The 20,147-nt window shown below is 41.7% G+C and overlaps 4 protein-coding genes across 11 annotated transcripts; 3 read left to right on the top strand and 1 right to left on the bottom strand.

Annotated features, from left to right (window-relative positions):
• The first annotated feature begins 1,497 nt into the window (after window positions 1–1,497).
• On the top strand, window positions 1,498–12,007 carry LOC123144674 (DNA mismatch repair protein PMS1). 7 transcript variants are annotated; one of them, XM_044563882.1, is made up of 14 exons: window positions 1,498–1,832; window positions 1,943–2,266; window positions 2,464–3,457; window positions 3,659–3,888; window positions 4,501–4,745; window positions 4,828–4,954; window positions 5,649–5,717; window positions 5,826–5,899; window positions 6,120–6,182; window positions 6,292–6,357; window positions 10,727–10,830; window positions 10,917–11,098; window positions 11,295–11,394; window positions 11,617–12,007. In XM_044563882.1, the coding sequence occupies exons 1-14, from the start codon at window positions 1,611–1,613 to the stop codon at window positions 11,625–11,627; spliced, it is 2,811 nt and encodes a 936-aa protein (XP_044419817.1). In that variant the 5' UTR covers window positions 1,498–1,610; the 3' UTR covers window positions 11,628–12,007. The 7 variants fall into 7 exon arrangements, 4 of the variants coding, with proteins under 4 accessions (XP_044419817.1, XP_044419814.1, XP_044419816.1 ...); XM_044563879.1 differs by having other exon boundaries at window positions 1,500–1,832; window positions 2,464–3,888; XM_044563880.1 differs by lacking the exon at window positions 6,120–6,182 and having other exon boundaries at window positions 1,502–1,832; window positions 2,464–3,888.
• Window positions 8,487–10,141, bottom strand: LOC123144676 (uncharacterized). The gene is made up of 2 exons (XM_044563884.1): window positions 9,604–10,141; window positions 8,487–9,521 (listed from the first exon to the last, which is right to left on the bottom strand). Exon 2 carries the CDS (start codon window positions 9,358–9,360, stop codon window positions 8,968–8,970), a length of 393 nt encoding a protein of 130 aa, XP_044419819.1. The 5' UTR covers window positions 9,361–9,521; window positions 9,604–10,141; the 3' UTR covers window positions 8,487–8,967.
• A 272-nt stretch (window positions 12,008–12,279) lies between the features above and the next one.
• Window positions 12,280–12,984, top strand: LOC123144675 (uncharacterized). Its single transcript, XM_044563883.1, has one exon. It carries the CDS (start codon window positions 12,361–12,363, stop codon window positions 12,982–12,984), a length of 624 nt encoding a protein of 207 aa, XP_044419818.1. The 5' UTR covers window positions 12,280–12,360.
• A 1,019-nt stretch (window positions 12,985–14,003) lies between these two features.
• Window positions 14,004–19,522, top strand: LOC123144673 (armadillo repeat-containing protein LFR). 2 transcript variants are annotated; one of them, XM_044563878.1, is made up of 8 exons: window positions 14,004–14,304; window positions 15,971–16,140; window positions 17,384–17,517; window positions 17,615–17,862; window positions 18,331–18,433; window positions 18,522–18,660; window positions 18,755–18,882; window positions 18,964–19,522. In XM_044563878.1, the coding sequence occupies exons 1-8, from the start codon at window positions 14,121–14,123 to the stop codon at window positions 19,223–19,225; spliced, it is 1,368 nt and encodes a 455-aa protein (XP_044419813.1). In that variant the 5' UTR covers window positions 14,004–14,120; the 3' UTR covers window positions 19,226–19,522. The 2 variants fall into 2 exon arrangements, with proteins under 2 accessions (XP_044419813.1, XP_044419812.1); XM_044563877.1 differs by having other exon boundaries at window positions 14,005–14,304; window positions 18,328–18,433.
• The last annotated feature ends 625 nt before the right edge of the window (window positions 19,523–20,147 follow it).

The raw sequence follows: 20,147 nt of genomic DNA, 5'->3' as shown, positions 1-20,147 counted from the left end.
ATTGGTTAAAAAAATTCACCGCATGTTCAAGAATTGTTCACCATGTGTTCTAAAGATGTTTATTATTTGTTTGGAAAAAGTACAACATGTGTTTGAAAAATATTCACATTAGTTTTTAGAAGTGTTCTTGCATTTTTGGGGGGTTTTGAGAGAATATTCAACATGCATTGAAAAGAACAAAATAGAATACAAACAAACAGACAGAAAAGGAAAGAAAAATAAATAAAGAGAAAACAGAAAATGAAAAACCGCTAGATAGAACACACACACACACACACAAACTCATGTGAAATATAGCCAACACGTTTGTTTTTAAGCATCTCATATTGCACTTTTGGGTAGTTAGTATGATATGTTCAAAGACAAATGGACTTTAAGAAACCACTATCATAGTCTTGAAATCAATATATACAGATAAAGTAAAATTCAAAGGTAATTTTTGAAACAAAATGCATGGAAGATTCTAGAAAAAATGAGAAATGTTTATGATTTGAAGTTTGTACATTGAAGTAAGAAAATGGGCGACACTTTATTTGGAAGTAAAAATCAAAGAATTAAAGAATAGAAGATATACAACAAATGAGAAGTGCTTATTTCTTTTCAAGTTTGTGCATCGACAACGGAATCTTCTAGATAGTACATGGCGGTATCTAGTTGGGTGAAGAGGATATCCAATGGCCAACAATGCTCAGACTTGCCATATCTCTACCGTTGGATTGGCTTCATCCAACATCTAACACTAGAAGTTATTCATAAACTATATAGTGGTATAGATAACGGGTTTTACCGGCTTTTTCCTTTTTCTTTTTCAACAATTTTAAAATATTCACAAGTTTCCGAAATGTCCTCTTTTTAGAATTGTTCGGATTTTAAAAAGTTCTTGATTTTCATAAAATGCTCAAAAAATTCCCAATTTCAAAAAATGCTCCGAAATGCAAAACTCATTTGTTTTTTTAAAAGTTTGCATTTGTAAAATAATGTTTGAGTTTTAAAAAATAAAAAACTTTGAATTTTCAAAAAAAAATCTCGTTACTAAAAAAAGTTCAGAAAAAATTACCATTTTTTTCTTTACAATTTTCAAAATTTTCCGCGTTCTTACAATAAGGTGCTTACAATTTCAAAAATGTTCTCATTTATAGAAAATGTTCAGATTCTTTTCACTTTTTAAAAATGTCATATTTTTAAATTAAATAACTATTGTATTATTTTATGGAAAACCGAATGAAAACTAGCAAAAGCAAAAAGAAAAACCCAAACAGAGAGAAACGCTATCGCCATAGTCGCTGGCGCGACCGCGAGATGGGCCGGCCGAGCTGCGTTCGCTATGTGCATTTGCTCGGCATTCTGCCGCGGCGAGCGGTACATACGAGTCCAGACTCGATGTTTCAAGAAAAAAAAAAGGAGTCCAGAGTCCTGGTGAAGCCGACACCTAGGCCCAACTGAGAGGCAGACGGACGACTGTGGCAGTGTGGCCCAGCCCGTTACTGCCCGTAGCGCACACCAGAAGCGAGAGAGAGAGAGAGAGAGAGAGAGAGAGGAGGAGGAGGAGGAGGAGGAACGAAACCCTCGTCTCGAGGTCGAGCTGCGGTAGGGTTTACTGGTTTAGTGGGATGGGAGGAGCCTCGCCGGCGATAAAGCCTATCGGCAAATCAGTGGTGCACCGGATTTGCTCGGGCCAAGTCATTTTCGACCTCTCCTCCGCAGTGAAGGAGCTCGTGGAGAACAGCCTCGACGCCGGCGCCACCACCGTCGAGGTCGGCCTCAAGGCCTACGGCGAGGAGTGGTTCAAGGTCGCCGATAACGGCAGTGGCATCTCGCCCGGCAATTTCCAGGCACGCACAAACGCAACCCCTCATTCCTAATCTCTGCATCCATTGTCGTTTTCCGGCCTGTCATTGGTTGCTGACCGTACCATGCTGCCGCCGTGCCGTCACCTTGTTAGGCGCTCGCTCTGAAGCACCACACGTCCAAGATATCGGATTTCTCCGATCTCAACTCCGTGGTCACCTTCGGGTTCCGGGGGGAGGCGTTGAGCTCCCTCTGTGCATTGGGGAAACTGACGGTCGAGACAAGGACTAAAGATGAGTTGGTCGGCACACATTTGGAGTTTGAGCACTCGGGCGTGGTGATCAGTGAGAGGAAGATTGCACGGCAAGTCGGGACCACCGTAACCATCGAGAAACTCTTCTCCACCTTGCCGGTTCGGGGCAAGGAGTTTAGTAGGAATATCAGGAAGGAGTACGGGAAAGTGATCTCCTTGCTACATGTGAGTTTCACATCTTGTTTTCTGTATTTCTTTGCAACTGCTGCTTGCAAATTTATTTATTTTTGCATGTTTAATCATATTTATCTAGACGTTTTGCTTCTCGCAGTAGGATGTTTTACTATGATAGATGCTGAAACTTACTTCTTTTTTGTTGTTATAATCTTCTATTACTAATTGTCTGGTCTTACCTGCTTTAGGCTTACGCCTTAATTGCCAAAGGGGTCAGATTACTTTGCACAAATACTGTGGGCAAGAATTCTAAAATGGTGGTGGTTAAAACTCAAGGAAGCAGTTCACTGAAGGACAATATCATTACGGTCTTTGGTTTGAACACTTTCAAATGCCTGGAGCCCTTCAACCTGGCCCTCTCTGAAGGCTGTCAGGTAGAAGGTTTCCTTTCCAAGCCTGGACCGGGCACTGGTCGCAATTCAGGAGATAGGCAATTCTTCTATGTAAATGGCAGACCCGTGGACATGCCAAAGGTCACCAAACTTGTTAATGAACTGTACAGGAGTTCCAATTCCAGGCAATACCCTGTGGCTGTCCTAAATTTTTGCATCCCAACCACATCTTATGATGTGAATGTCGCACCTGATAAGAGGAAAATTTTCTTCTCATCTGAGCATACTATTTTGTTATCTTTACGGGAGGCTATTGAAAATCTGTACAGCCCTCAACAGTGCAGTTTTTCCATCAATCACATTGAAGATCCTGAAAAGGTCAATCACACTGAAGATCCTGTAAAGGAAGATGACCCTATGATTGATGAACCTATTAAAAGCACATATTTAATGGACAAGGAAAATGTTTCATCGCCTGAAAATGATAACTGCAAGGAAGACACAGATAGTGATGATCAGGACCCACTGAAGGATCAGAAAGTGAGTTCTTCTGCGACAAGGGCAGCCACTGGAGCTGCATCTAGAGACATGAGCCCCTTGCCAAGGAGCCCAGACACTGAGGTTGATAGATCTCCTTGGTTTTCAGCATTGCGGTATGAGCAGCCAAAAAGACCCCGTGCTGATTTTAAAAATAATCCAGTAAGAGAAAATAATGTTAGAACAGGGCTTGCTGCTCAATCCTCCCCTTCAACTATTGTTCAGTCTTCTCTTATGAACTTTCTATCACTAAACAAGAGGAAGCATGAAGACAGTTGCAATCTTATTACTGAAGCTCCAGTGCTGAGAAGGGGTACATGCTCAGGGCAAGTGAGAAGAACAAGTTTAGAAGCAAATGCACCTGGTATTTCAGATGCCAACTCACTTCAGCAAATTAGCCTGTGGGATCATTCTCCACAACCTTTTGTACCTAAGAGGACAGAAGTTTCATTACAGCATTCTGAACCTCCTAATGTTGGGTCTCCTGGTACTGAAGCTCCAGTGCTGAGAAGAGGTACATGCTCAGGGCAAGTGAGAAGAACAAGTTTAGAAGCAAATGCACCTGGTATTTCAGATGCCAACTCACTTCAGCAAATTAGCCTGTGGGATCATTCTCCACAACCTTTTGTACCTAAGAGGACAGAAGTTCCATTAAAGCATTCTGAACCACCTAATGTTGGGTCTCCTAGTACTGAAGCGCATCTCCTCAATCCATGTGATGTCCACAGTACAGAATTTGATGCGGTAAGGCTGATTTAATTTTGCAGTGAGACGGTTCTGTCAGTCAGATTTCTGGAGGAGATTAGACTACTGCTGCCAATACTGTTTTATTTTTGTTTCTCTTCTTCCACTTCTTGCCTTTAACTGTTTGTTTTGTAGCACTCTTCTTAAGTATCTCTGCCTTTTAAAATTGTATTATGAAGTTCACAGTGAACTTTTGAACTGTTAGTGAGTTATAGGCATCATTTTTGAAATATATTGCCCGTCTCTCCCCATCAGCTTAAGCTTTTGGGTGAAATGGTTAGGTGCATGCAATTCAATTTGGTAATCAGAGCCAAGAGATGTTGAGTTCAAGACCTGGCCAAAATGCTATTAATAAATATAGTTGCAACCTACGTCGATACCATGTCGACATAGGGAAATATATTGCCCACTTTTCTCCATCAGTTTAAGCTTTTGGGTGAATTGATTTGGTGCATGCAGTTCAATAATCATGAATCTACTTCTGGCATTTTCGACAACTCCTTAGTTTCTCTGATTAGCTAAGCTGTGTTTTGGCGCAAATCAGTTGTTTTTGAAAAAATAAATTTTGATGTGTTTAGTGGGAAAGATTGTATAATGAATGCTGCAATGCAGGATGAACAAAATGGTCGACGCCTTTCAAATTTTGGTGCTCCCGATCAATGTTTGAAGGATACCGAACCCCCAAATACACCGTCCAATATAACTTTACTTGATGGTCATGATAATGACACTTCGGTGTGCTCTACATCAGTATCTTATTCAGTGCAGTTTACAATTGATAAGCTTAGGAGAAGAAGAAAACGCGGTTTTATTGTATCACATGAAAACAGAGTCCATTGTTCTGAGAAAACTGCAAGGTAACACGTATGCTGTTGTTATAAACAAGTTCTGTTGCCATCAGGAGTTTGGTTTTTGACTACTTTAATTGTCTTCGCCTAGGTGTTATAAAGCCGCAACACTGGATAATTATGTACCAAATGACGACGAGGGAAAATCTAATTATTTAGCTGCAGCCACCAATGAGTTGGACAGGTTTTTCAGCAAAGATAATTTTGGAGAAATGAAGGTTCTTGAAATAGCTCCATATTCTTAATATTCTCATTTTCTTTCAGTGGTTCCATATAACATTATATTTGTTAAACCATTTGCCTGATGAATGAGTCTTAGGTGAACGGTGATGACTGTGCCTAGTTTCCTTGCAAGATTAGTTTTTCTTTCTGAAATGACATGTTAAAACAGTTCTGATGCACTCAGTAATTGGGAGGAGCCATAATGGATGTTAGCAATCATGATTTGTGAAATTGGATATTATGTCCAATCGGTGCTTTTGGAGTGGTCACATATAGAATTTGCCATACGTTGTATCCAGAGAGAACTTGATCTATTGGAATTGTAGTATGCTGAGTACCATAGGGTCATGTTGCTGTTCCAATTTTACAAGCACCTTGCAGATGTTCGAATTGTAGTATCCAGAGAGAACTTGATCTGTTGGAGTTGTATCCAGAGAGAACTTGATCTATTGGAATTTTGTAGTATGTTCCTGTTCAAGGCAACTGCCAAGTACCATAGGGTCATGTTGCTGTTACAATTTTACAAGCACCTTGCAGATGTGGACTGTACTTTCAAGAAATCTGTTGTTATGACCTTGTTGTTTATTTGCTCGAATGTGACAGTCATCGTTCTTGTAAAACAAGTGGCAATATTCAAAGCATTGTGTTATATGCAGTTATTTCTTAGGATACTAACTATCTCATCTTCAGGTTGTTGGGCAGTTTAATCTCGGTTTTATCATCGGAAAGCTGGAACAAGACCTATTTATTGTAGATCAGGTACATCTACATATTTTTCAGTGTAACAGTGACACCATTATACAAATCCCAAGATATATGAGTAGCACCCCTCAAGGTACCTCATATCGGGTTTTTTTTGTTCTCAAGCATGCTGCTGATGAGAAGTACAACTTTGAGAGCCTGTCACAGTCAACAACGTTAAACATACAGCCTCTTCTTCAGTGAGTAAACAAGCCCCATTATTTTCCTGTGTTATTCTGTACATGGAACTTCTCAAGCCCAGGGTCGGGAGCTAGGACTTCTGAGGTGAACAGTCCCTCAAAGTAACCCTGTATCAGAGATGCTAACTGGTCATTACCTTCGATCCTGTTGCCGTTTGAGTCATTCAGAAACTTTATTATGTTCTTCTTTTTTCTCCGTTGCAAAATGATGTGATGAAAGAAGCTCGTATTTCGGTCTCCATGGCGGTTTGGCAAAAATAACATCAACTCGTGAATGGTTATGGTAGGGTAGTTCAAGGAATGACTTTACAATGTCCATGTTTATCCATACCTTCCGTAGCTTTTTTTTTCTCTTGCATTGGAGGAGGTTTCTGATTGTGTTCTAACGCTAGGCCACTGAGACTTGAACTTTCACCGGAGGAAGAAGTTATCGTATCTATGCACATGAACACTATCAGGTACATTTCCTTTGTCCTACTACTTCGATTCTGACTGCTCAAAAAGTGGATCTAAGTATCTAAACGCCGATACGATGGACACCCGCCCACACGACCCTGTGTGGCATACCCCGCAGGCAGCCCACACGACTTTGTGTGGGCGAATATTAGAACTGCCCACACGTGTGGCAGGAGGAGCATCCTACCACACAACTCCTTCGGTGCAATGGGATCGATCTCACGTACGAATTCGTTTGACAGGGAACCCACACCCCACACGCCTCCATCAGATCAGATCCCTTTTCCCTATGAAAAAAAGGAACAAAAAGCCCACTAATAACAAATTAAATGAAAAGGCCCAGTTTTTGGTTTTTTCTGTACAAATAAAAGCCCAGATTTTGCTCAGATACTAAAAAATGCCATCAGCTGCTTTGAAAATAGCAGAAAATGTCATTCGAGTTTAACCAAACTATTTGCCATTATATTTGTTTTTTAACAATGGCAAAGGTTTATGAACACATATATAATGCCCAAAATGAAATATGGCAAATCTGCCATGACAACAAAAATCATATTGCCATGTGAAAAAACGCAAAAAGTTGAAAAATTCATGTGAAAAGAACACACAAATTTGACAAGACAATAAAAGATAAAAATGCAATTGCATTTTTAATTAAAAATGCCATGAAAGTTTAATCAAAATTGCCGTGTTTTGAAGGAGAATTTTGCCGTGTGTGAGAAAAAACACAAAATGTTGAAAATCAAGTATGAACAAAGAGATTTGCCATGGCAGATTGGTATCAAAGAATTGCCGTGTTTTGTATGATGAATTTAATGTGTGTTGAAAAACACAAAAAGTTTGGAATTCAACTATGAACAAGAAACTTCTCATGGCAAATTCGTATCAAAACTTGCCACGACGAAATTCATGTAAACTAAATTTGCCATGAACAAGAAAAATTGCCATGGCAGATTCATATTGAAACTTGCCATGGCAGAAAAAACAATTTAAACTAAATTGCCATGATCAATAAAATAAATTTGCCATGAATTGTAAACTAAATTTGCCATGAACCAATAAACTAAAATTTGCCATGATCAATAAACCAAATTTGTATCAAAACTAGGCACGGCAGACTTATATCAATAATTGCCATGTTCTGGTATGATGAATTTGCCATGTGTGTAAAAAACAGAAAAGTTAAAAAATCATAAATACGAACAGGAAAATTGGCACGGCAGAAATTCACGTAAACTAATTTTGCCATGACCAAGAAAAATTGCCATGGCTGATTCATATTGAAACTTGCCATGGCAGAAAAAAATCATGTAAACTAAATTGCCCTGATTTGAAAACGTATCAAAACTTGGCATGGCAGATTTGTATCAAGAATTGCCATGTTTTGGTATGATGAATTTGCCGTGTGTGTAAAAAACACAAAAGGTTGAAAATCAAAAAATATGAACGAGAAAATTGCCATGGCAAATTCGTATCAAGAATTGCCGCTTGTTTGTATGGTGAATTTGTCGTGTGTGAAAAAAGCACAAAAAGTTGAAAGTCCAGTGTAAACAAGAAAAATGCCATGGTAGATTCGTATCAAAACTTGCCACGGCGAAATTCACGTAAACTAAAATTTGCCACGATTTGAAAACTAAATTCACCATGACTAGTAAACTAAATTTGCCATGAACCAAATAAACAAAATTTGACATGATCAAATAAAATCAGTTTGCCATGATCAATAAACTAATTTTGCCATGGCCAATGAACTAAATTTGCCATTATCAACAAACTAAAATTGCCGTGGTTAACTAAGAAACAAAAGCATAAAGATTGTCGTGGGCGTGTTAAAAAAAACTAAATTTGCCATGACTAGTAAACTAAGTTTGCCATGAACCAAATAAACTAAATTTGACATGATCAAATAAAATCAGTTTGCCATGATCAATAAACTAAATTTGCCTTGGTCAATAAACTAAATTTGCCATTATCAACAAACTAAATTTGCCGTGGTTAAGTAAGAAACAGAAGCATAAACATTGTCGTGGGCGTGTTAAAAAAACGAAATTTGCCATGACTAGTAAACTAAATTTGCCATGAACCAAATAAACTAAATTTGACATGATCAAATAAAATCAGTTTGCCATGATCAATAAACTAAATTTGCCATGGTCAATAAACTAAATTTGCCATGGTGTTTTGCTTATAAATAGAAATATACGTTATAGAATTGCCATCGATAAAAGTTTAACAACTTCCATGATTTCTGACCTCAATCTAACCACATGTATTCTGTAAATAACAACACCAGATAATTAACAGGCCTTGTGACCTGGGGTACTACTACAGGTACACATGTTTAAGCTATGTGACCAACTTAAAATGCCATGGGTGTTAAATTTGCCATGTCTCCGAAATTTACCATGGCATCATAAAAAATTGCCATGACTAAAGTTGCCATCACTGCATGCTCGAAAACTGCCCATGGAAACTACAGACTATCCATCCAATTCTAAACAAAGGCTAAATTATCAGATTCAAAACTGTACTCAGATGATTGATCAAACAAAAATCATCGCCCTGCTGCCGTGTGCATGAACACACAACACACGAAACTGAGAGAGGGAAAATCAAACCTCCATGGCATCGGGTGCCGGAGGAGCACGGAGCAGACGGGCCTTCCTGAAGATCACATCGAGCACGCGGATGTCGCCGTGATTGCAGTAGTTGCTGGGCTGCCGCGACGCCCTGACGAACAAGCCGTTGCCTCCCACGACCACAAGCCCATCGATGTTGACGACGAACACGGGGTGGCGCTTGCCCACCGGGTCGAGTAGCTCCGGCCCGCGCCTGCGCCCACCACGGAGGCCGAGCCCCACTAGGGACACCCGCCGGCCCGCCGCCGTCGTTCTCGGGGCAGGAGTTGGCGAGTAGCGCGGCGGCAGCACGCAGATAGACTGGCGCGCGGCGGAGCTCAAACCCCAGAAGTAGCCGCGCGCGCTCGCCTCCTCCGCTTCAGCCATCCGCCCCCCTGGACCTCCCCCTCACAGTCGAGAAAACCACGCAGCTCTCCCTCACCGCCACCCAAGCCGCCATGGGAGAAGGGGGATCCACCCGGTGCTCACCACCAACGCGCCCCTCCCCGTCCCTCACGCCTGCCACCGCCCATCTCGCCGGCCACCTACTGGTCACCACAAAGATACATATGAGAGGGGATTACGAGCAGAGGGGAAGAAGAGGAGCGGCACGGGGCGGTGGGAAGAAACCTGGCTCGCTAGTCGGCGTTCGCCGGCCACCGGAGGTGTGGGCGAGGCGCCGGGGTCGCTCGGGGTTGAGCTCCTTGGCGCGTGGTCGCCGTCGATGCGGGGGAAAGGCTCCGCCACAGCTGCTCTAGCGAGTGGAGTGGGGGTGGGGGGCCTGAGGCGAGAGGATAAGGTGCGCTGGTCCTCGGCAGATGCATGAAGATTCCACATTTAACGCGTTCGGGCCGAATTGTCAACTGCCACACGCGTTCGGGCGAGGAGTGTTTCGCCCGCACAACACCGTTTGCTTACGTGGCTTTTGACCCGGATGGCAATTGCTGTAAAATTCGTGCAAACGGATCGAACGGCATCGAGTGCGTGTGGGCGGGTTTCTAAATGCCACACGTGTGGGTGTTAGTATTTCCCCAACTTTAATATTGAAATGTGTAGTCTTTAATGCAGTAACCATCAGTTGCCTGTTTGACAGATGTTTGGTTATAGTTACATTCAGTATATGGTTCTTCAAAGAACATGTGAAGTACTGTTTCTTCCCCAAAAGCTGTTATTTTGGACATGGGCATGGTCTTCAAACTACAAATTTGACTACTATTTCTATCAAGACCATTGTTATGAAACCCGTTAAAAGTGGTATCCATGATTCAAAATTTCCTTGCCAAGCTACATGAAACAGATTTCCGGACATCCATAGTAAAAGTACATTCTGCGAAAGCACTTGCCGAGACTAATATATGCATGTGCTTTCAAGTATCTGATCCAAATATTTTTGTTTGACTTTACCTATGTCCAAAACGACAGCTAATACTTAACCGGAGGGAGTAACACATAACCTATGCTATCCATACATCTGTTGTTGTTTTGTTCTTCAAGGGGAAGTTTTCTGCTTATATCTGGTTCTTGAAAATATCAATTCATGCATGATAAATTATTAATTGCACCAGCTAGGTGTATTTATTTTTGATAAGTGCATACCATCTTGATTCTTGAATCATGCATGGTCCTTCATCCCTCCTGTAGACACGCTGTATTGACAGAAGACATGCTATATCTTTCTAGTTTTAATCAATAGTGTTTGGAGGTGATTAAATCCTAGGTAGCTCACATTCTTTCTTCTGTCACCTTGTTTCAGAAAAAATGGTTTTGTTTTAGCAGAAGATTTGCATGCTTCTCCTGGCAGTCATTATCTTTTGAAAGCTGTACCGTTTAGTAAAAATATTACATTTGGTGTTCAAGGTAATTACTTATTCTTGTACCATGTCTGATTTTACGCTCGTAAAAAACTCAAAACTGTAGACTTACTTTCATTTCCCTTGATTTAGATGTGAAGGAGCTGATTTGCATGCTTTCTGACAGTCAAGGTGACTGTTCAATAATTAGTAGCTATAAGATGGATAAAACTGACTCTGTTTGCCCTTCGAGGGTTCGTGCCATGTTCGCTTCGAGGGCTTGCCGAATGTCTACTATGATTGGCGATCCACTAACGAAAACCGAAATGAAGAAGGTAATTACAAATATTCGGCTGCGGTGACCTAGATAGATCCTTCCTGAAAATACACGTATTAGTTTAGTTTAGATGTGACTTGGGTGTTTTCAGAAGCATAATCCAATGCTTGCTTTAGTCCATTTGTGCAGCCACTCACTATCCAGAAAGAGGTATTGCTTCAAACGATGAATTAATGTTTGCTTTTGCACTTCAGATACTGAAAAATCTGACAGGACTAAGGTCCCCTTGGAATTGCCCGCACGGGAGGCCGACAATGCGGCATCTTGCAGATCTGACTAGTATAAGGTTCAAAGGTAAAGGACTGTGCCGTCCACTGTAGCATTCTTTTCTATTTACATGGCGGTTTATTGCAAGGCCAAGTGGTTAGCCAGTAGTATAAAGCCCGAATGTGTGGTTGTTAGTTCCAAACATTGTGGACTCACATCTTGTACTTGTACATGACTGCAACTGCCCCTATTTACCGCTCTTTTGTTTATATTTGATTTATATATAAAGGATATCTCATGTTTTCACAGAAGCAAATTGAAGCGGTGCTGAGAAGTTTCATTGCGTAAAAGGAAGAAAATCCATTGACGCTCATGAGGATTTTATCGGCAACTCCTTGGGTTCACGGGAATATGGCAGGATCTGGGGTGACGTTTTGACAATTGTTCAAGTGACTGGCGGTCGCGTGGCTTGTTTTCCGCTGCTACGGAGAGCCCGCTTGGAATATCGTTTCCCCTCCTTAAAACATTGGCTGGTTAGAAAACGTCGGGTAGGCTTGTAAGAGGTGGTTGGTTCATTGTATTAGGCCTGTAATGTTTACGCTTGTATCCTCGTTTAGGCTCGTAATCAGCCGATTTATGGTTGCTGCTGTTATACACCTGTGAGCTAAATGCAGTTGTATAAAGTTACACCAGTTCTAAACGGAGCCTGAGGGCGAGCTTGGGAACGGTCAACAGTGTATTCAAATGCGGAGGTGTTTAACTTACGCCTGTATCATACCGGCCACTGAGTAATTTTGAGCTGGAAACAGAATGAAGAGGCAAGGAATATATTTTTTGCAGGGGTATTTCAAAGTAAAATGATAATCCAAACAGGGCCTGAATGGTAGAAGGTTTCCTGCTCCTTGGCGAGCAGTTTGTATTTTTTTGAGCTTGCTAAGTTTGCAGCGTATGTTGCCGAACACACGCTCACGCTTTGTGCATGTATGTATCTCAGGCTGCCGTAGCCACTTGGTTTAAATTGACTATTAACATGGGATGTGGTAAATAGTCGGCATGTTAGTGCAGGATCAAGAAACAGAGGAGGCAACAGGTGCACTTCCGCTTAGATCTCTAGCCGCCACCTCCTCCTCCACAAAAAAGCCAGGGTTTCTGCCTCCCGCTGACGCCGCCGCAATCTGCCTCCTCTCCGGTGGCCCTAGGGCCATGGGGGCGCGGTGGATCTTGGCAAGGGTCGGCGGAAGGGCTCCGTTTTTAGTCATTTTTTTCAGTTTTGCTAGAGTTTGTGTCCTGAAGACGAGACGGTGGTGGCTCCCTGAAGATGGAATAGAGGTCTCCCCGCCTAGCCCCTGTTCTGGCGGTGCGTCTAGCATCGTTGGTGGGCGTGTGGAGGTGTGTCTCCGGCGGATCTATCGATGGTGGATTTGTTCAGATCTCGTCGTTATTCGTCTACATTCGTATGTCTTCGGGTTGGATCCTTTTTATCTACATTATTCTTTATCTGCGGCGGTTGCTGTTCTGGTATGCTGGTCCTACGGGGCCTTAGCACGGCGACTTCCCGGCTTTGTGCCGGACTCCAACGATGGAGGGGTGATGACGGCGACGCGCCTTCGGCTCGCTTCAGTGCTTGTAGTCGTCGCTAGGTGGTCTACAAATCTGGATGTATTTTTTTATTTTTAGTATTCGTTGTACTGCCATGATTGAAGATGAATAGATCGAAAAATTTCTGAAAAAAAATAGCCGGCATGTTCTGTTTTATTGAGTTGGAAATAGACGACATGTATACTCCCATACTCCCTCTATAAAGAAATACGAGAGGGATTTGGTCACTAAAATAGTGATCTAAATTATATGCATGTACATCATATTTTGTTAATCAATTAATGGTTGAAGTCTTTCACTAATACTTCCTCCGTTTCAAAATATAGTGCTTCCTATATCCCTGTGCTTCAATTTTGACCATAAATTTAACCAACAAGACCGACTGCGGCGGGAGAAAAAATTCCCGCCGCAGTCGGTCTTGTTGGTTAAATTTATAGTCAGAGTTAGACCTCGAAAAACGCGGACTCACTATATTTTGAAATAAAGGGAGTGTGCTTCCATGGCCCCAATTTGAAAAAAAAGACAATCAATTCAAATGGTACAAAAAAATCATATTTTTTTGTAAATGGGAGTAGTGTAGTTATTTTATAAATATTTCAGACCCAAATTCAAAGTACACATCAAGAAACAACAAAGACAAATCAAGATGTAAACCTTGTAGTTTTTTAATACTATTCATGCTTTTGTTTTTATTGACACTATTGATGCTGAATTTTTCTTTTTCTTTTCTTTAAATGTACTTTGAATTTCGCTCTGATTTTTTTTGGAGTTGTAGACACATGTGTTATGGACATTCACAAACTTTTTTATAGAGCTTCTTGTAGCGTTTATTAAATTTAACCTTTTCAAGTTGTTATCATGGGAGCATGTAACTGGTGGTATCACTTGATATTGACTTATAAACCTGATCAAAAGGAGTATATCTCAAAGAGTATATGTTTGGTAATGATTTCGTTACCATTTTCTTTTTCTTTTCTAGATCTATACTTTTCATTGTCCTGACCTGAACTTATGATTTTTTTTCTTCAGAAAATGACAACTTGAATTTATGTTTAAAAAAAAACTTGAATCAACACACTCTACCGATCGATCGCAATTCGACGGGTGAAACGGACTCTATTTCCACACTTTACCTGTCTGCCGACGCACCCTGCTCCCCTTCTACCTCCACGCCCGAACCTCCGAGCTAAGTGAAGAACTCCAAAACCCTAGCCATGCAGAAGCAGACGGGCAAGTCCGGTGGAGGCGGCGGTTCCGCCGCGGCCAAGCGCGGCCGCCCGTTCGGAAGCACCACCGGCAGTGGGGCTGCAGCCGCGGCCGCGGCGGCTGCCGTCGGCGACCCGGCGGCGCCGGCCGCCCTCGTCGGGCCTTCCCTCCATGTCCTCACGGCTCTCTCCGGTGAGCTTCTCCTTCGCCTCTTCTTAACCTGCAAACCGAGAATCCGGTGGGTTCTAGGACATTAATGGTGGCAAACCACATGTTGGACCCTCGAATTGGAGTCGACTTGTCGCGGGGGGGGGGGGGGGGGGGTGGCGGAATTAGGAATTCTCTATTTCAGCCGCAGCTGCAATACTGCGAGTAATTACATGCCAACTATTGAAACGAAACACATAGGTTAAGCCTTGGATCTAAGATTTGCATATCAGAGCCCACGTTATGGGAAGACAGAGGGACGCTTTGACTCCGAGTGCTGGTTCGCCTCGGTTAATCATGTCTTGTGGATGTCTTGTTGGGAATCACCATATCTGGTGATTGTCAAGTGTAATGTTGGAATTAAAACTGCCATCAGCAGCATGATAAAGAAGTAAGAACAAGAGTTAATTGTTGAAAACGAGAGACCTCATCATTCTTCTGCCCCCTTCAGATCCCGGCTCATACCTCACAAACCATAGCTTCAGTCGGAAATCATATGCCTTCCCAAGCTGGTAGCAAATTTGATCCTAATAGACAATATTTGAGCACACAAGCATATGCTTTTTCGAAGCTGTGTGCTGTAAAAAAACCAAAGCACCTAGCAAGATTACTTTCAGATTAGATCTTCCCCGTTCCAATTCTTGGACACGTAATTCTGGCTTCAGCAGAACAATGACTAATCTATAGGATACTGACCGAGCCGAGGCTGCTCTGACCATGATAGATACCTAGGCTTTTTTAGATTGATCAAAATCATACAATAAACGTGAACATGAAACTTGTTTTGTTCTTAGGGAAAAGGTGCACGTTACGGTAAAATAGTTTGTTGCAAATGCAAAAGTTCATTAGTGATGTTTAATCACATTTATCTCTTCAGCATACAATACTTTGGTGGGGTTTAGTGCCAATATTTCATGGCTTCGCTTCGCATTATGCTGGATCATGATAATCCCGTTGAGTTGAGCACGCTTTGCATAATTGTGTGTTTGAATACCTTTTTTTTTCTTGGCCAAATTGGAAACAGACTTTTTGTGCTCTGCACATATGAGATGAAATGAGAGGGGTCAACCTGTGTTTGGTTTATCTGCATTTTAAGATGAAATGTGAAATGTGAGAGGTCAAATATTGGATAAGAGGATCTATCTACGTTTATTTTATCCAGAGTAATATATGTTTTAATATCTTCTGTTTCCACAACAGCCAAGAAATTAGGAGCACACAGCATATCATAGCAACCACAAGAGCCTGCATGATGATTAATTTTCATGTTTCTATTTGTGCTTGCACGAGAAAATGTGAATGAACTCGAGCACGGGCTGTGAATGCATGTACATGTGTTGTGGTTTTCCCATTCATCAAACAAGATATATTTTGGCTGAGTAGTTTAGGAATTGCGCCGCGGTATTTATATTTTATTTTCTCTGTGACCAGCTGTTGTCACAGATGCAGACAGCCCTTGTTGTTCCAGTTTACTCAGACAAGAGGTTGTTGGCCTGTTAGTAATTTTTTGTCCCATTTGATACAGATGATGCCTCACTTCTGTGACATGAGCTTGAAATGCATGATCTGTCTTTTCTAGTATGCTTAATGGTTACCTCCATGACTATTTGGCAGAAGGCAAGTTAACTTCTTTTTGTTGTGGTTTTTCCAGATCAGAACAATAAAAGAATTGTCCTTGCATTGCAAAGTGGGTTGAAGAGTGAGATATTATGGGCATTGAACGCCCTCACAGTACTCTCTTTTAAGGAGAAGGATGACCTCCGACGGGATACAACACCTCTTGCTAAAGTTCCTGGGCTATTGGATGCCCTCCTTCAAGTTGTAGGTGCTTAGTTCCTGTTCTTCCTCTCCAGCTTGATCTAGTTGTTACTGGATCATGCATTGTATGCTTAGTTCAGGTTCCCAATTCCTTTGGCATTCACTGCTTAATTTGTTTGCACTATTGTTCATTTAAAATAATTAACTAGTCTAGTATAATTTGTTAAATTTAATTAATCAAGCTATATTTAAAATAATTAATTTAGTTAGTCATCCTTTATCGTCAACATTGGGAAAAAGTGTGATGTTCTCAAGCAAAATCTAGGATTTGGCGTCATTGTCGTAGCTGTAGAGAAAATTCTGAAGATATGTTTTGTTATTTACACATACCATTTGTTGATTGGTTGCCGAAGTTTTTATATTTAATTTGACTTCTAAGAGCATCTCCAACAGATGATGTAAAATACATCACCAAAAAGAGCTAGATGTAAAATTTACATCACCAAAAAGTGGGGTTTACATCACCAAAAAACACCCAACTCCAACAGATGATGTATAATAGATGATGTAAAACTAGTTGAATTACTACATGGGGGTTGTGCGGCGCGGCGGCGATGGGTTCTCCAAATCGAGCGACGGCGCGGCGGCGGCCGAGCGGCTTCAATTCTGCCAAAAACGAGGCGTGCGGTGGCGGGGAAGTGGCGGAGTCACAGGGAGATGATTGGAAGATGGAGGCGGAGGCTGTGTGAGCGCCGGCGGGGACGGAGATGCTTCAAATCTGTGGCGGCGCGGCGGCGGAGCTGCTTCGATTCCGGTGATTTCGAGGCGTGTGGCGGTGGAAAAGCGGCAGATCCGGTGGCCACGGGGGTGGGGAGGCCGGATCTGGCGGCGGGAGGCAGGGCGGTCGCATGGTGGGAGGGGGGAGTGAAGGTTCCAGTGGCACTTGGGCTTTGCGCAGTGCGGCTGCGTTTTACATCTAGATGTAAAATCTGCCCCCAAGTGATGTATATTTGCATCCCTTGGTGATGCATTTTACATCAGATAAACCCAGATGTAATTTTTTTGCATCTACATCATCTGTTGGAGTACCTTTTTGGGCCTTGGTGATGTATATTTCTGTTATCTATACATCTACATTATCTGTTGGAGATGCTCTAAGGTTTTTGCACAAGACTAAGTTCTACAGTCTGCTAAGTTGTGTGTTTATATTGGTTTCCAGTTTTCCACGAAAAGAGGTAATTCTTTTATCGGGCTGTACTATTGGTTTTTCCTTGCATTCTGTTTGATGCTCTGTCATCTTATACAGATTGATGACTGGCGAGATATTGCAATGCCTAGGGACCATACAAAACCACCAAGAGTAAGAACTTTGGGTGTCAATACAACAATCTCAGGATTTGGTCTTGAAAACGTTGGGAAAGTATACTCGGACAGCACCACGTATGTCATTATTGATCTCATCAATATCTTGAGTACCCATCTCACTTTTCATGATTCGCGCAACATACTTATATTCTTTGAAATATGGTAATTTCAGTCCTCCAAATGATCAATCAAAGATAGAGAGCTCCACTATCACAAAGAAGAGATCTGCAGGATTTTTGTTTGATGAAGATGGTCTTTTTAATATTGATGATGAAGGGCGGACAGAGAGGCAACAGTGTGCTGTTGCGGCCTCCAATATAATCCGCAATTTTTCTTTCATGCCAGAAAATGAGACTATCATGGTCCAGCATAGACATTGCTTGGAGACTATATTTCAGTGCTTAGAAGACCAAAATGCAGGTAAAATTTCATACTAGGTTATTGTCCTTAGTTTTTAATTCCCAGGCATCTATGCTATGTTCCTTTTATTCAGTTCCTCTATTCTAAATGTACAAATTAATTTGTCCTTGATTGAATATGTGATTTTAAAATATGACTGGATATATCTGTGCCAATTTTCTTGTGTGTTGATTATGTTACTGCAAATGACACCTATGTATCCTTCATTTGAGCTGCAGATGCTTTCATCCAAATATTTATTATTAATGTCACCTATTTGATTTTTGTGCTGGGGTTTATAGAGCAAAATAGAAATGTCACAAAGTTGCCATTTGTTGCTTCATATACTAATTTGATTGAATCTCCGTAGTGGATCAGATGAGTTGTCCTAGGACTATGTATTGCTAAGACAACAGTTCCGTTACTTGCAACAAATATTGTGAGACTTGAAAACTTATCTTTGTGTGCATTTCTACCATCTGACAGAAGACGATGAGCTCATAACAAACATGCTGGAGGCCCTTGTTAATTTAGCACCTGTGCTGGACCTGAGAATCTTGAGCTCGTCAAAGCCATCATATATTAAAATGACGTGAGATAGAAGTTCATCACGAGTGTTTTTCTCAATCTTTCCCTTTTATGTTGTTCCTTATTGTTTTCCTTGGCTTTCTACAAGACAGTGAGAAAAGCGCAGTTCATGCCATAATGGGCATGCTTTCCTCTTCAATAAAAGCATGGCATTGTGCTGCTGCTGAATTGATTGGGCGGCTGATAATCAATCCAGACAATGAATCGTTTCTTGTTCCTGTGATTTCACAGGTAAATCCTTCGTTTAGCAGGCAGAGTCCTCTATTTACTATTTTATGCTATATGGATGGATGATTTTAAATAAAGCTATTTACTTGATATACAGATATACAGGAGATTGGTTGATCTGTTGAGCGTGCCAGCATTTGATGCACAGGCTGCTGCTGTTAGCGCCCTCTACAACGTATCAGAAGTGAACATGGATTGTAGACTGAAGCTGGCTAGTGAGCGATGGTAAAATCTGTTTGATTTTGTCAGTGATAGCATACCTTGATGCAATTTTTTGATTTGTTATTTCATTGTTGATTGAAACAGGGCTGTGGATAGGCTCCTAAAGATCGTGAAGGCACCACACCCTGTGTCGGAGGTCTGTAGGAAAGCAGCGGTGATACTGGAGAGCCTCGTCTCGGAGCCTCAAAACAGGATGCACCTCCTGGTTCACGAGAATAACTTTGCTGAGATCCTGACGTCGGAAGGGAAATACTCGGACACTTTTGCTCGGATTCTGTACGAGCTGACTGCGAGGCCGAGCAACAAGGTGACGTCTGGTCAAGCTATCTGGGGAAACATAAACTGATGCATGTGCTGACCCCTTGACGTGTCGTTAAAATCTGTATCGTTTTAGTTTCTGACTGTATGTAACAAGTACTACTACTTAGCTCCATATGATGTGTTTGTTTTAGAACTTTGTTTAAGGCAGGCCTGGGTGCTACAGTAGAACGCAGCATGTCTCCTGTGATGTATGTATCCTGCTAGAATACAGCCGGCCCCTGCACCCATTTGCTTTGAACCGAAGCTAGTGCAATCCTGTCCCTGTAAGCAATGCTGCAGTAAGCTACGGTCTTCAATTAAGACTTGAATATTTGAGGCATAACTGCATAAGCTTTATTTTGTAATGCTTTTTTATACTATTATGACGAGAAAGAGAAGACTTTGTTGACCACTCAGGGGCGGCACTGTAGCCAGTAAGAGCGAGAAGATGTAGATGCAAAAGGTAAAAACACCTCTTCAACAGATGGTGTAAATGCAAAAAAATTACATCTTCGCCTTTTGGAGATGTAAAATACAATACCTCACGATGCAAATTTGCATCTTCGTTATATGAAGATGTAAAAACGCAACTGCTCGCCAATTGCCCATCTATCGATTCGGTGGGCAATTGGCGAGCAGTTGCGTTTTTACATCTTTATATGACAAAGATGCAAAACTGCTCGCCAATTGCCCATCTATCGATTCGGTGGGCAATTGGCGAGCAGTTGCGTTTTTACATCTTTATATGACAAAGATGCAAATTTGCACCGTGAGCGATTCGGTCCCACTGAGTTTGCCTGACCAACTCTCTGTTTGCTTATTACAGAAATCGGTCTCACCGAGTTTATGTAATCGGTCTCACCGAGATTACGTTATGCCCTAACCCTAATAAAATCGGTCCCACTGAGTTGACATGTCGGTCCCACCGAAAATCCTAACGTTCACATTTTGAACTAAATATCTGACCT

The sequence above is a fragment of the Triticum aestivum genome, chromosome 6D (genome assembly GCF_018294505.1).
Source record: "Triticum aestivum cultivar Chinese Spring chromosome 6D, IWGSC CS RefSeq v2.1, whole genome shotgun sequence".
In the NCBI taxonomy this organism is placed as follows: domain Eukaryota; kingdom Viridiplantae; phylum Streptophyta; class Magnoliopsida; order Poales; family Poaceae; genus Triticum; species Triticum aestivum.
This window is presented reverse-complemented; position numbering and strand designations above follow the sequence as displayed.